General features: G+C 41.9%; 3 protein-coding genes across 5 annotated transcripts in view; 1 reads left to right on the top strand and 2 right to left on the bottom strand.

Moving 5' to 3' along the window:
- Positions 1–5,416, top strand: part of il11ra (interleukin 11 receptor subunit alpha) — a 33,581-nt gene extending 28,165 nt beyond the window's left edge. For 2 of the 3 annotated variants that reach the window (XM_019874060.1, XM_019874058.1), the window contains exons 9-12: positions 294–386; positions 1,686–1,788; positions 1,925–2,004; positions 3,018–5,416. In XM_019874060.1, coding sequence (XP_019729619.1) covers positions 294–386; positions 1,686–1,788; positions 1,925–2,003 — 275 coding nt within the window. In that variant the 3' untranslated portion in view covers position 2,004; positions 3,018–5,416. The remainder of the gene's footprint in view (positions 1–293; positions 387–1,685; positions 1,789–1,924; positions 2,005–3,017) is intronic. The other variant, XR_002168710.1, reaches the window with a different exon arrangement.
- Positions 5,417–6,008: 592 nt separating this feature from the next.
- Positions 6,009–8,742, bottom strand: tmem267 (transmembrane protein 267). The gene is made up of 3 exons (XM_019874061.1): positions 8,666–8,742; positions 7,452–7,910; positions 6,009–7,361 (listed from the first exon to the last, which is right to left on the bottom strand). The coding sequence occupies exons 2-3, from the start codon at positions 7,845–7,847 to the stop codon at positions 7,026–7,028; spliced, it is 732 nt and encodes a 243-aa protein (XP_019729620.1). The 5' UTR covers positions 7,848–7,910; positions 8,666–8,742; the 3' UTR covers positions 6,009–7,025.
- Positions 8,743–11,087: 2,345 nt separating this feature from the next.
- The window catches only part of cntfr (ciliary neurotrophic factor receptor), a 192,441-nt gene continuing 188,669 nt past the window's right edge, over positions 11,088–14,859 (bottom strand). Inside the window, exons 10-11 of the mRNA XM_019874069.1 lie at positions 13,586–13,712; positions 11,088–12,437 (exon numbers count right to left, since the gene is read on the bottom strand). Of these exons, the coding sequence (XP_019729628.1) occupies position 12,437; positions 13,586–13,712 (128 nt within the window). The 3' untranslated portion in view covers positions 11,088–12,436. The remainder of the gene's footprint in view (positions 12,438–13,585; positions 13,713–14,859) is intronic.

Raw genomic sequence — 14,859 nt, 5'->3', positions numbered from 1 at the left:
AATATCCCTTCTGAAACATTTTCACATGTTTAATAAATCTGTATTATATCAAATTCACTTGTTGAATGAAATAAAAACGATTAGGCCGCTCCTTTATATGCAGTCCAAACTTCAGTCAACGTACAGACATTTGTCATATTTTTTGTTGTTCCTTTTTTTAGAATCATGCATGAAATAAAATGAGTTGCTCATCCTGAACAGCATATTTCGCAGTGATGCTCGTGCTTCACATTTCTTCCACATTTCTTCGGCAGCGATTGACACATGTATATGTTTGTGTTCTCGTCCGGCAGACCCTGCCACATCCGAACCTCCCGAGGATCATTTTCCAGACTATGTTTTTCCCTTCAACACAAAGCCAGAAACCTCGACTTCAAAGTCACTGAGTAAGTCTCTTGAAATGAGAAATGTATGACACGGTCATGAGCAATATCAGTGCATGTGAGATGACTGTTTAAAGAAGGCTCGTTTGGACTCCAAGCTCAAACTCTTGATCGAGAAATCGATCAGACAGATGGAAGCGTATTTTTCTCGCAGAAGGCATCCACAATTACCGGCACAATAACAAGGCATCGATAATAAGGCATCATTGACTGTTAGTCCAAATGCCTTGTGCTGGGCTTATTGCCCAAACTACATTTGATTCCACCAAATTGTACCTGTGAGCTGTCGTTGCTTTCTCTCGTAGATGACCGAATGAAACAGTCAACGCATGAAAGCGGTTCTCTCCTGACTGCACCTGCCATACATTTGCCAACGCCCGTTCGGAAAGCGCGCGCTCTAAACACACAACTTGGATTTGTAAACACGCTCCGCGATACTTGGGTTTGCACTCCTGCATCTGTGAGTGATTACAGCTTCGAAATGTTCTGAGAACCAGATCCATTCTCTACTCACTCTGTCCGCATCGATCACTTAACTGCGGCAAGATTTTTTTGAGGGTGAATTTGCCTTATATTTTGATTTTGGTGTACCGTATTTTTCGCTATATAAGGTGCTCCTAAAAGCTCAAAAGCCGACAGTGCGCCTTATAATCCGATGCGCCTTATATATGGATCACTATTCAGATTCCATGGACGGAGTATTTGAAATGTTCTTTTAAATGTTCTGTTTTTTAAATGTGCTTTGTTACAGCTCCACTCCATATGTTGCCATATATTGATTAAATACCATTAAAAGAAACATTTCAACAAATCCACTCCATATGTTGCCATAAAAATGGTTGGGTCAGCGCAATATAAATACAGTTGCATTGTATTGTATTCCCTTAAGCGTACCTCCATCTAGTGGATGGAGAACACAACCTCAGCCACTAATGTAGCTTCTATTCTATGCACCTTATAATGCCGTGCGCCCTAGATATGAAAATAGTTTCAAAATACGTCATTCATTGAAGGTGCGCCTTATACTCCGAAGCGCCTTATAGTGTGGAAAATACGGTCCATTGTGTGGGTCTGTTTACTCCTGGCATGTTGTAAATATTCATGTAAAGTAATGGCGGCAAACTTAGAATGCTTCATATCACAAGTCCATGCGCCCGTGTGCCTCCGACCTCCCAGACATGCATATCAATCCTTCAACGACTGCATTTATTTTACATCTCATCTTCCATGATCTCCGCGACGCCGGCTGTCTTTTCGTTCAACCTTGTTTTCTCAGGAAAAATTCAAATTGTTCCTTTCCAGAGCCGGTTCTGCAGGATGATGGTAATTTGGGATTGGTGATTCTGCTGGTTTTGTTTGCCGTGGTTATCATAGCCACTGTCCTTTCCCTCTTCTTTGTGGTGTGGTAAGACATACTTGCAAATTCACATACACAAAGCAACCACTTAACCATATATATTCTCTCAAAGTTTTTTTTGGTTTGTTTGTTTGTTTGTTTGTTTGATGTGGATTGCTACTAGTTCTTGGTTTTGTGTTTGCAGGGTGAAGCAGAGGCGGCGTGAACATGTGACCAAACAGGAGCTCACTTCGATGGTCAAAATGAAGTCTATGCCAATTTGATGTGAGACCCCCGCCCCCTCTTACACTTCTTAAAGTTCGTATACAATAGTTGACTGGTCTACTACACGTTGAGGGAGACATATGGTGGACATTAATCAAGCCAGTTCCTATAGTGTTATATTGGTCTGTGTGACATGCTTTGGTTTAAATAAGCCACAGCTCACCCGACCGTATGCCAAGTATGTCTTTGCGTAACCAAGACCACCAGGCGCAGAGCTGTTTTACAGCTGCGAGCACTCACAAGGACAGTAAATTCATCCGTTAAGATTTTCACTTGCGGAGTCTGCACTTCATCACCGAGCTGAATTCAACTTTTCAATTAGTCGGGTGCGGATGCATGTGGCACGTGCAGCTGACACTCACCGAAGACAAATACCCCCCTTTTTGCATCGCAGTGACATTTATTTGTCTACGAGCAATTAAATGTGTCTTTTTCAACAACATCCATTAAAAAAAAAAAAAAAAACGAGAACATTTTGAGCACTAGCCAATTTTGCGCATTCCGACTGATCAGTCATATTTGACCGCGAGATGAAGCGGGATAATCTTCTTTATGTGTTGTTGCACGTTTTCTGAATAAGATCATTTCCCACACGTGTGGTTGCGCAGCTTTGCCTGTTTGGGAGAGAGTTGTGGATGGCACACATGGCCTCTGTGGTGAAGATAATTATAAACCGAAAGAGAACGCTGTCTTATTCTCAGTCCACTTGCGAAGTTAAAACAAGTGTCATGGCTTTGAGGCAAACAAACAAACAAACAAACAAAAAAACAAACACAGAGGGGGGCTGAATGCCTTGGCAGAGTTTTTCACTATATTGATTAAATACCATTAAAAGAAACATTTCAACAAATCCACTCCATATGTTGCCATAAAAAGCCCTTATTATGGGCTTGTAAATATGTCCTCCACTCTGTCATTTACATCTGGCAGTGCTTACTGATATGATATATGGATGTTTTTAATGTGGCATCCCGTTTTCATCCTCCTCCTCCTCCTCTTTCTCCTCTCTTCAGGTTAATGCCAAACATCATCTACTCCTCGGCCCGTTCTCGAGCTCCTCTGAAGAGTCGGGCCATCGTGGCAGCATGCTGGCATTCAAATACAACAAATGAACCAGAACCCATTTCAGATCTGCGATGACACAAACAATCCCACCCTCTTTTTTTCAAACGAAAAGATGCAAGACTGTCCAGTTGTGGCATCAGACTACATTTCCCACAATGCATCTGCAGCACAAACCTGCCGGAGGGGGCTTTTCTCATCCCCCTCGGTCATCGGTGACGTTGCTATGCGGTTGCACGTGTCCGTTATCACAGACAAACCCGATGCTGTGAATGAGTGGCGACGTTTATCTGGCGGCATTGAAGCGTCAAAGAGGCCTGAAGAAGGGCAGCTGAACACAAGTGAGCGACTTGAATTGTAAACACGTCACTATTACTTTTGTTTTTGTTATGATGAATGGTTTTGTTCCTTTTTTTCTTTGTCATCATCCATCCACAGAGCGTGTGTAAGTGCATGTCACACTTGGGTGGGAATTGGGATATAAAGCTGATAAAAGGCCTCATCACAAATCAGCAGCATGATGTCGACCGCAAGCGCAGGAAAATGACATTGAAAATAAGTATGGGAATAGTTTTGGGGGGGTGAATCTGGTCATGATTATTCAGTGGAAAGCCCAACATTTTCAAAACAAAAACATTTCATCCAAAACAATGGTCACTGACTGAATGAATAATGCTAAATGCATCCCGGTTTGCTTTCAACAGATAATGCAGCAATTTCGAAACCTTTTCCGCTCCGGTCAACAATTCGGAGGTATTATGTTTGAGGGATGGTACACAGTTAAGTTTAACTCTTTCATGCACCAATAATGAGAACCTGTAACCTGATAACATGATAAGCTATCCACTGTAGTGACCGTTGTCCCCGAAAGGGTTAAATTGCATTCTTAAGTGTTTAAATATCAGGAAGAGAGTGATCCTTTGGGAAGCTGCTGCCCTCAAAAAAAAAAAAAAAAACAACCCAAAAGTATTTGGAGACCATCAGCACTTCACAGGCTAACGTGGCGAACAAACCGGCCTGTTCTCATGACAGTCGAGTCGGATTTTGTCAGAAGTTATGCATTGTCATTGCAAAATTTGGGATGTTGGAGATGGATTTTTTGAAGGGCAAATTCAGAGGTTCCACATTAGGTTTTGTACAGTTTGCTACTAAACTACAGCGCTTGCAAGCGCAGCTCCCGGCTTGACTTTGACAAGGGGTTGTTTTTTTTAACATGACACACAGATGCTCACAATCGTTACTGACAAACGGATAGACGGAAGTTGGGAATGTTCTGTTACTTTATTGTGTGTTTTTTTTTTTTTTTGTAATGAGATGCATGGTGACAGTACTGATAAGAAGGCCAACACTAACAGCAAGTAAAAGAGATCGTTTGCCTTACAGATTTGGTGTGAAAGAATAAAAAAGTAAAAATATGGGTCAGTTCCAAGTCCTTCCGGGACCAGTTTTATCGTGGCCACGTGTTGTGGCAAGATAGTGGTGACCACGGTGACCATGGTTACCCGACAAGAGCCAAACTCAGTTTTTCTGCGCTTAGGTCCTAAAAGCCTGCGATCGTTGCTGAACAGTAATGACTGCGTGGTCAGTGCTCATGAAAAGCCCCAAATACCTCAGTTTTTTTTTTTTTTGTGTGTGTGTGTGTGTGTGTGCGTTTCTTTCGATTTCATTTCTCACCTGTGTTTGTGTCCCGGTGATGACACTGTGTTGTGATCCAAAGCTGTGCGGTCTAGGACTGACCGACTTGACCGTGTGTACGATGCATCAGGAACACAAGGTGCATGAACTGTCAAGCTTCGACGACCGTATGTGCTCCCAAGCTAGCCCTTCACGTAAAAAAATGCACAGATCCAGTTGAAGCTTTGTTTTTGGTGTCTTGTTGCATCTCGCGTGTACGTCACAAAACGCATTTCCTCAATATTTTTTTGTCTGTACGTAACCAATTTGGGGGTAGCGCCGGTTAGAATCAGTCTTGTGTTAATTTGTCGAGAGTTCATAGAGGTGAAAAAGAAAACAAGCCGTACTCTTTAAATAATTGTCAAACTCTTTGAACTGAAAAAAAAAAACTGTTTGGAATTCCAGATAACAGCGTCCCGCCCAAAAAAATAAACAAATTAACATCACTGATGATCATCTTTTATCTCTGTCCCCAGCAGCGTGCATTTGTGTTGTCTTGCGCAGTTATACGAAGCTGTTCCGTTCATTCAGCTAGCTTTGCAATGTCATTGCCGTTTTTTGGAGTCGTAAGGTCCTTTTTTTTTCCTGACAATCTACAAAAAATATACATCTTTGTATTTATTTGAGCAATGTGTGTCTGGAGAACCTCCTTTTAATTGAAATTCAAATCTCTATGTGAAAAAAAATAGCAAACGTGGAAAGGACTTTCCAAATAAATGTTTCAAAATGTTTTGGAATTCATGCTAGCACGTCAACATTTCCATTTTTTTGTATCGCCGATTTATGTAACTTGTATCCATTGTTCAAAGCACACTTTGATCAAAGTAAAACGGAACTCAAATAGCCACGACAAACCCCACGAAGGAATATTCTTTTCCTGGTGTTAAAAAGACACATTTTGTAATACAATGCCATTTTTCTTTGGGCAAAGTGCAGTATTAGAGACTGTCCATATTTTCATGTGAGCCTTTTCTTCGTCTCCATAGAAACCTTTTTTCCTCCACAGTATGTGATGCCAGGAGCCTGTTGCTTGTACACTCAGGCATCCATCCTCAGATGTAAATATATATATTTTTGCTTTGCTTTATTTGTTTGCCAGATATCACCATAAGCTGTTATTTTTGCCCTTGTATGTTTCTGTAAAAAAAAATTAAAATAAAATAAAGACTATTTTATCACACCAGCAGCTTTCAGGTGCTTTAATTCTTCATGGAAAAAGCCACAAGTTGGGAAGTGACGTGTGGTATTGTGCTTCCTGTAGCAAACACTCGTTCATAAAGTTGTTTTTTGAGATTAAAATATTAGCGCATTACATTGTATTGTTTGGGGTTTTTTTTCCTCCCCGACAACAACGAAACTTGAGTTTTGTTACACAGTGAAAATGAAACAAAATAGGCTTCAAGATTATGACTGAAAAGGGTGATAAGTGGTTTGGCTGAAGACGAAACAAGTTTTTATTTTATTTTTCTGGGAAAAAACTGTTTAAGTTTCAGTGTGTGTGTCCACAGAAACTAGCTGACCCGAAAAAAAACTAATCATTCCCAAATATCGTTTACTGATATAAAACAGAAATGACAAATAATTCTTATGAAATCATAAGATGACAAATCATTGTACAAAACAGCTGCAAACAATAGAAATACACAACCTATATCATTTTCATTAAAACGTCTTTAAAATGCTGTTATAGTATTTACAATTTATTTTAGATTTTTTTTTAGGTTCTTTGTCGCCATCTAGTGGGCAACAGCTTTTTTTAGACAGAAGCAAAACTTAGGACAAGCTAGTCACATTCAAACAGTCGCCACAAAAAAAATGTAATCATGATTAGTTCAACCATAATGTAAAGTAGTAATAAATCCGTGTTATAGTACACATTTTGCTCATCAGTGTAATAAATAAGGTGGTTTCACTTTTCAAATGAAAAGCTTTTAAACATAAAACGTAAACCTCAACAAATGATGCTAGTCCTGTGAAATATTGAAACAACCAGCCGTTGTGCGCAAAAGGATTCAAAGGAAGCATGTGCAACTGAAGTCTGCTTAAGAATATCAACACGCCTTAAGACATTTTGCTTGTTTAAATACTTGAGAGACAGTGCAGTTGTGATTACGTAGTCACTACCAAATAAATATTGTCGAGGCGAATATGCACAAACCACCAACGGGGGGTGTTTAAGTGAGGAAAGTAAAAGTTCCTGCGATTGGCACTCCTTTATTCTGATTTTGTTCGCAGTTTCTCCCTTCCATCCATTCGTTTGTTCCATCTCATCAGCCCAACGGGGTCTACACATCGATGGCGACTCCATGTTTGGTGGAGATGACATCTCTGGTTCCAGTCAGGTACATGAGCACAGAGCACAGGTGAGGAAGCGTCGCTGTGGTGCTAACATAAAGCCAGTAGGGGAGCGGCGCCGTGTTCCCCAAAGGACAAACCCACAGGCCACGGCGCACAGCGTCCCGCACGTGGTGCGTGGCCATGGAAATGAAGAGCATCCACGGCAACGAGCACCAGGCGTCTTTGAGGCGTCCGAGCCACATGAGGAAGCGCAGGGACAAACACAGGACGGGGATGAGGGAGGAGCAGTGGAGGGGAGGACGCTGAGGGAGAGAGACGGCGGCCTGCATGACAAAAAAAATTGTCTATAATAATATGTACAGTACAGGATTCCAAAACCAGACCTTTGACTTTGCTAATGTGTTGAAAAGCACCTTGATTGAGAGCGAGCCGGCCATGTAGAAATGGTCCAAGTCAATGATGGATGCCAGGAGACCCGCGAGCAGCACCTCGTAGACGTCACTCTTCTTCCGGAGCCCGATGACCACGGCCCAGGACCACAACCCCACGACGGCGTGCGTCCCGTTGTCCAGGGCGGCGCGCAACCACAGGTGATGCTGGATGAGCGGAAGCTGCAGGGCGTGGTCGGCCGCCACGCAGAACAGGCCCAGGCCCGCCGATGCAAGCAGGGAGGCGGAGCTGAACGTCTGCAAGAGGGCCTGGGCCTTCTCGGTCTCCACGGCCAAGCTGAGAGGCACAGGGGTGCCTTCTCTCCCCAGGGCCACACCCAGCAGCGGAGCGGAGTCTAGCTTGGAGTAGAAACCTTGCATGTTGATGAACAGCTGGGTTGTGGCCAGATGAACGCCACTGAAGGTCAGCAGGACTCTTTTAGACTGCACAAATAATAGTAATGGGAACAAATCTATTATTAACTATGATTGATTGAAAGGTGTATTTTTGCAAAGATGAAGAGTTCATTGAAAACAAACCAAATAAAAATATCTAATTGAATGACGCATATTTGTAAAGAAGGTTCGCCCAACTAAAGTTTTTTTTTTTTTTTTTTTTTTACTACTACTCCCCTCTTGCTTAGGACTACTTTATATGAATATCAATAAAAGAACAGAGAAACAAAAATAATAATAGATATAACACCTTATGTCTATACACACTTATACAAAAAAAAATAGCTCTGAAGATACCTCCGACTGACAATAACAATACAGTAGTACTACATTTGAATGTGAGGGGTAAAAAGACTAAAACCTACTTTAGTTTGAGTGATGTTTAAAAAAATAGCTGAGGAACACGATTAAATACAGCACCCACACAAACGACCGGACTGCCATTGGCTTATAAATGCAGCAGCGTCGTTTTTGTTTGTCTTGTTACGACAAAAACCAAATCAAGATGACCTTCTCCCGAGTATCAGCTAGCTTGGAGCTTGCTAGCTTGCTAACAAGCCAATTGAAGGATGCTGCATTGCATTGTGTGGGCTGACAGCGGCTCCAGCTCGGCAACATTAAATAAATACAACCAACAAACACGGCATTCGCTTACTATTCAACAGCATTTTACGGCCAAAACATGACTGCATTATATAGTATCTTAGTTTATTTTTCCAGCTGATCATAATAATGACACTCACCTCATCGTCTTGAACTGGAAGTCCGGCTGCAAAACACACACACAGACACACACACACGCTCACACACGGAAACCTCCTTCTTCTGATTCAAAACCGTAGTTGCCCTACAGTGGATGTGACTCACTAGCGACGCCACGCGGATTATTCCATGCACCACTGTGTACGTCCCTACATATTTTCATTGATGACATATTTCTCCGCATTTTCCATTGACATTGTTAGCATAGCTCAACATTACACAACTATCACTTCGCAAAAACGTAATTCATTTTATTTGATTTTCACATGACTTTTAACATAACCATTAAATGTGACACTATCTATAGGAACTTCAGCACCATGGACAGCTTCGTAGAAAGGGTTCTGTCAGTCGTCATCTGTACCTGTGGGTAAAAACAAAAAACAAAAAAGGACGTTTCGCTTCTCTCACAGAAGCTTCGTCAGCGGTAGACAACCCTGAAGTCTCCGTGAAGACTCCGGGAAATTGTTCTGCGCTTTTTTACCCACGGGTACAGATGACGACTGACAGGACCCTTTCTACGATGGAACTTTCCTGTACGACTGAGAGCCTCCACAAGCACCATGGACAGCACATTTAGAGATGTTTATCTGCTTCCCTCTTGTGGACCGAAACGTGTGTAATGTACTCACACCAGTTCATATGACAAAAGTTGAGAGAAATTTTGGGCAGCGGTATTTATTCATCAGCTAAATATTGATTGCTGTGGTGTAAAACTTCACTGCCTCGTACTGACTGTGGATTCCAACTTGAAGGTAAGCATAATACTGCTTCTTGGAGTGGTGAAAACAGTCGAAGGGAAGAAAAGGCTTCTGCATGCCTGAGACAGAAGGATAGATTGTGTCATTCATCTATTTATCAATGGAAGGTCAAAGCAGTCATTAGAGCAGAGCGAGGCTGTCAGGCTTTTTGATGGCTTTTCCATGCACACGCACACACACCCACACACACTAGATAGAGGTTAATGCGGATCACATCTTGGCCTCAGACAAAGAGCGTGGCTGACCATTTCAATCGCCATTTAATTAAAGTCGGATCCGAATGCCAGGTGAAGAGTTCAACCTGTGCTAGCTTCTTTCTGAACTTGTAATGAGATGCATGGCGGACAACTGTGACAAACGCTGAACAAGGGAGGCAACGACTAGGCTGTGCCGTTTTCTGTCAACTAGTGAGCTTGTGTAAAATTACGTATGGATACAACGAGAAGAGGGACGAATCATGAATAAAAGGCACAATGGTGAATGGAAGAATGAGCACGCGGGCGCGCGCACACGCACACACTGAACACCAGCTGACAGCTGTTAGATGGTGTATTGATTTGTCCTCAGTCTCCGTATTGGCCTGCCAGAACTTGTCAGAATAACGAAGAGAAAAGAGCGAAGTACTTTTAAAGCAACAGACATGCACAAGGAGCATCAAAGGTTAAGAAAAAAAAACAACGATCTATTTCCATCGACCGTTTTGTCCACAGCTGGCTTTGGGCAACACCCCGAACCGGTAGCTAGAAATTTGTCGGGCACAAGACAAACAACTACAGTATTCACATTCACATTCATTTTCATCTTTTGAAATCAAATCCACAGCTGCCTTGATCTTTTTAATAACATATTTATTGTTGTGGTACTCAGAACCGCGCTTCATCTTGCTGCGAGCTATTTCTACTACAGTATTTCAGTTATGGAACCTCACTTGCGCGCGCACACGCGCGCGCGCGCGCACACACACACACACACACACACACACACACACACACACACACACACACACACACACACACACACACTCATGTAAGTAATTACACACAGTATGTCATGTTGTGCTCATTTCCTGTCCTCCCTTTTATTTTGTAGACCCAGTTCCTGTAAGCGACTTGTTTTGCCTCAGTGTGACGATACTTCATTCGTCGCCTCATTGGTCTCACCTGTTTCCTGCTCTATTTAACCAGCTCTGCCCTGTGCCATCACATTCCTCTTGCAGTAAGTACAGTATAGCCACCCGTGATTTGGTGCCACCTCCGTGTCTTTGTTATTGTCTTAATTGTTAATGTGTGCGTGTTTACTCCGGAGTTTTGTTTTTTTTACTCCCTCCAAATTTATACGGTGCTCCCCTCGGGTGTTACGATGTTGCGATGACATCAAACATTGTTTGTTTTCATGAAGCTTTTGCGTTGCAATGTTTTGCTCTTTTGAAGGCGGGAGTGAGACATTGCCCACAAAACATGAGCAGACTGATGAGTTCAACATCAACGGAACTCACCTTCAATGTGCACCAAAACCTCTTCATCTTGTCGAGAAGACAAATATCATAATTCAGACTTGATTGCTGTTTTTGTTTTTTTTTAAACGAAAGGAAACAGTTGGCTAGTTTTAGAAAAATGTGTTTAAATGAGACCCAGGCTCGTCATTCATTGTGAAATGGTCACATTTAATGGATCAAACCTGTCATTGTATATACAGCTATAAAAAAGACCCCAGGTACAGGTAACGACATTCTACTGCTAATACATACATTAATATTTTTTTGTATTATTATCATTATTATTATTATTAAATAATAAACTTTTCTTCAATGTTAAAGTTACATATCATAGTTTACAAAATAGGATCAGAGAAATAAGCCATTATGAATGTCGGATTAAAAAAAAATAAAGACAATAAATCCAAACAGAAGAACTAAAAGCCTATATGTGTGTTTTTGTAGTTGCTTCTCCATAAAATACATATTAAAAAAAAAACACAATAAAACACATCAGTACTCATCGGAATAACATAACAGCAAGAGTTGACCTTGGCTACTGGAAACTGCAAGAAGACATTTTCTACTTTGTATGTCTCTGAAGGCGTCAGAAAGCAAACTGATTTGGGTTATTTTACAGCCATCAATGCCTCCAAAAAAACAGCCGTATCATTGTCAAAAAGAAAAAAAAATGTTGGGGAGCTTTAGCCTTTATTACATATATAGATATATTTTTTGTTGTTTTTTTTTTTTGTTTTACAATCATCGTCCTTTTTGACAGATGCAAGCTAATTGTCTGACTTTTGTGACTTGCAAGTGATCGTCCTCACATCCGAACCAAAGCATTGGTTGAATTTTGAAACGGGGTCGCAGATTTCAAATGGCATCATCATATTTGTGGCCTCTTCTGGATTTTTTTTTAGGCAAACACCATTCATTACGTTTCAAATCGGCTTGTGTTGGGGAGTTGGCATGACGGTTTAGCTGTATGGGGCACTGGGACAGCGGCTGGGCGCTAACACATGCGCACACACATGCTGGACTTGGATGTATGCGTGTTTGTGTGTGAATTCCGCTGTATTTTCACACACATACAGAATGAAATTGGTTGAAACCATTATATATAAAAAAAGAATCATAATAATAGCAGAGAAGCGAGTCGATACTGTTACTAACCAAACAATTCAAATTCAAGCCAGCAGGCGCTGTTAGACGACAAGTGTTTCGCAGCGTTGCTTCTACTGTTGCTGCTGATGAAGACGGCGAAGATGACAACACGGCCAAAAAGAGCTCCTCTGAAGAACTTGCGCGTCACCATGAATTGACCCTGCTGCGTGGGGGCATTGTCCAAGTAATCCTGGCGAGTAAGTGTGTGATAGACAGAAATGATCAATGCACTGTATCCTTGGGACTTGTGCAAAACAGAAAACAAAGATCCAGCCTCTACTTCTTCTTCTTCTTCTTCTTTTTCTTCCACCTCCTCCTCCTCATCCCCTTTCCACTTTAAGACATTTACATCTAGACAGAGACGCAAAAAGTTAAAACAATGAACTGCTTTTTTAAAATAATGACAGTCACAGAAAGCAAAGTGTGCATATCATACGATCTTCTGTGCCATCTCCAATTAGTGATAAGAAACGGCAACCAGTTGCATTTTGCTTGGTGCATGGGAATGTTGATCTGATTTCTAGGAGCATTTTTTGTTTTTTCATGGAATTTCGAAAATTGGTTTGTTATGAGCTTGGCCTGGTGTCCAGTGGTAGCACGTCGACCTGCCAGTGCAGAGGTACCGGATTCAATTCCTGCTGCAGCCTCCCTGGGTGGAGTGCCGTGGGGGAAGCCTATCCCAGCCGTCTTCGGGCAGTAGGCGGGGGACACCCTGAACCGGTTGTCAGCCAATCACAGGGCACATAGAGACGAACAACCATTCTCGCTCACACTCACACCGAGGGGCAATTTAAGAGTGTTCAATCAGTCTGCTATGCATGTTTTTGGAAGGTGGGAGGAAACCGGAGTACCCGGAGAAAACCCACGCAGACCCGGGGTGAACTCCACACAGGGAGGCCGGAGCTAAAATTGAACCCGGTATCGCTACACTGTGAGGTCGACGCGCTAACCACTGGACTACCAGGCCCCTGCTGAAACATTATCAGTTGGAAATTAAAGTTATTGCAACATCACCGTAATTTAAAGGGCATCGTATTATCAACTTGGCTCAACTTTTGACCCCAACTAGAGAAGTTGTGATTGAGGAGTAGCTTCTTATCACACTTGGGCTAAAAATGTCGTTGAGGAAAAGCTGCATTTGGTTTGTGAAGGCTTTTTCGGGAGTCAATGAGTTAGCCGTCATTGCTCAAAACAAACACACACACCATTAAAGCACCCTTTAAAAGTAGAAAAACAAATGGAATGGGGCGGCTTTGGATTGGATTTTACTTCCATCGCTTTGGGGGGGCTTTGCCTGAAAAGAAATGAACTCCCTCTTCAGCTGTGTTGTGACACAAACTCGCCCGAACCCTCTAAATGTGTTTTTGTCGTCGAAGGACATGCGTAGCCTGGCTGATGTGTGACTGAGGGGCTGGGCCCATAATCAATTTAAATATGAATCAATGCGAGTGGTGTTCGAGCGTGTGTGTGTGTGTGTGCGTGTGCATATATATACTCACTACATGATGAGCAGCAGCATCACTAACAGAAGAGGTGAGAAGAAGCTGAGAAGTTTAGCAGCTCTCCCCACCGGCGGTTCAGCCTTATGTGGTGCGTTGGATGAAGGGATGGGTGAGGTCTTCGTCTCTGTGAGGAAACACACACACACACACACACACACACACACACACACACACACACACACACACACACACACACACACACACACACAAATAACCATCATTTGATTTATTTACTCATGTATTGAAGGACATCTGCATGTCGCTGCTCCGATAATGCCATACATCTGTTTTTATTCCCGGGGGAATTGACATGTAAAACACTGTTTTGACAATTGGACACCAGAAAAAAATAAAATAAAATAAAAAATACAGCTCATGATAGCGGGAAGATGCAAACCGAAAGGAAAATGCATTGCAGTGCAAAATCAATTGTAATCTGCAAGGGCGATCAATATGAGACTTGTTGAGGCAGTTATGAAGTGAACTGGACAAGAAAAATCTGACTTCTTTGGAAGCTGACCAGAAGTAATACAGTTGAACTTCTTGCTGAGGGGGAGGAATTATTCTTTTTTTTTTTTTTTCCTTTTCGTGGCTACAATTTATCCGGTCTTACAGGATGAAAGCGAGGCAAACTGCACAAAGTGAAATGGATAAGTGATTCATTTCAAGAAAGGGTCACACCATCCAATTGAAGCATACACTAAGTAGGTTACGAGGGGGGGAGGGGTCAGTGTGTCATCACCGAGTCCAACATTTTTGCCCTCGCCGTTATTCCCAAATTTTTGGGGTTTGCCGCCGATGAGTGATTGGAAAAGCTGTTGGGGTGGACATAACGTGAGGTGATTTCGCAAATGTTTTATCGTTTATACCGGATACTGTAACAGTGGCTTGCGATGGGCATAAACTCTTCCTTTTTATTTATTTATTTATTTTGGATGAATACTGATGCCTAGGATGCTGCTGCATTTTAATGTTGGCCATCAAGTAATTCATTTGGTGGTACTTTTTGAAGAAAATAAATCTCAATAAATACAGATAAATTGACGAGAGCAAACAAGTCAAATGTCTTCCTTTTAATATTGCTGCTATAGTAGTTTTGCAAATGTTAATATGTTTCGGAATGTTAAGAGGGGAAGAAAAGTTATAAATTCCCATTTACTTTCTCTCCAAACAATGGGGAAGGGGGGGGGGTGTCCTGTGGTCAAAGTTGTCGTCAACACGCAACATTTTACTCAATTTCGCGCTGTCCACTAACATCGTAACATTTGTGG

Source organism: Hippocampus comes, unplaced genomic scaffold, assembly GCF_001891065.2.
Source record: "Hippocampus comes isolate QL1 unplaced genomic scaffold, H_comes_QL1_v1.1 scaffold101, whole genome shotgun sequence".
NCBI lineage: Eukaryota > Metazoa > Chordata > Actinopteri > Syngnathiformes > Syngnathidae > Hippocampus > Hippocampus comes.
Note: the sequence above shows the minus strand (reverse complement) of the source record. Positions and strands in the feature narration are given on the sequence as shown.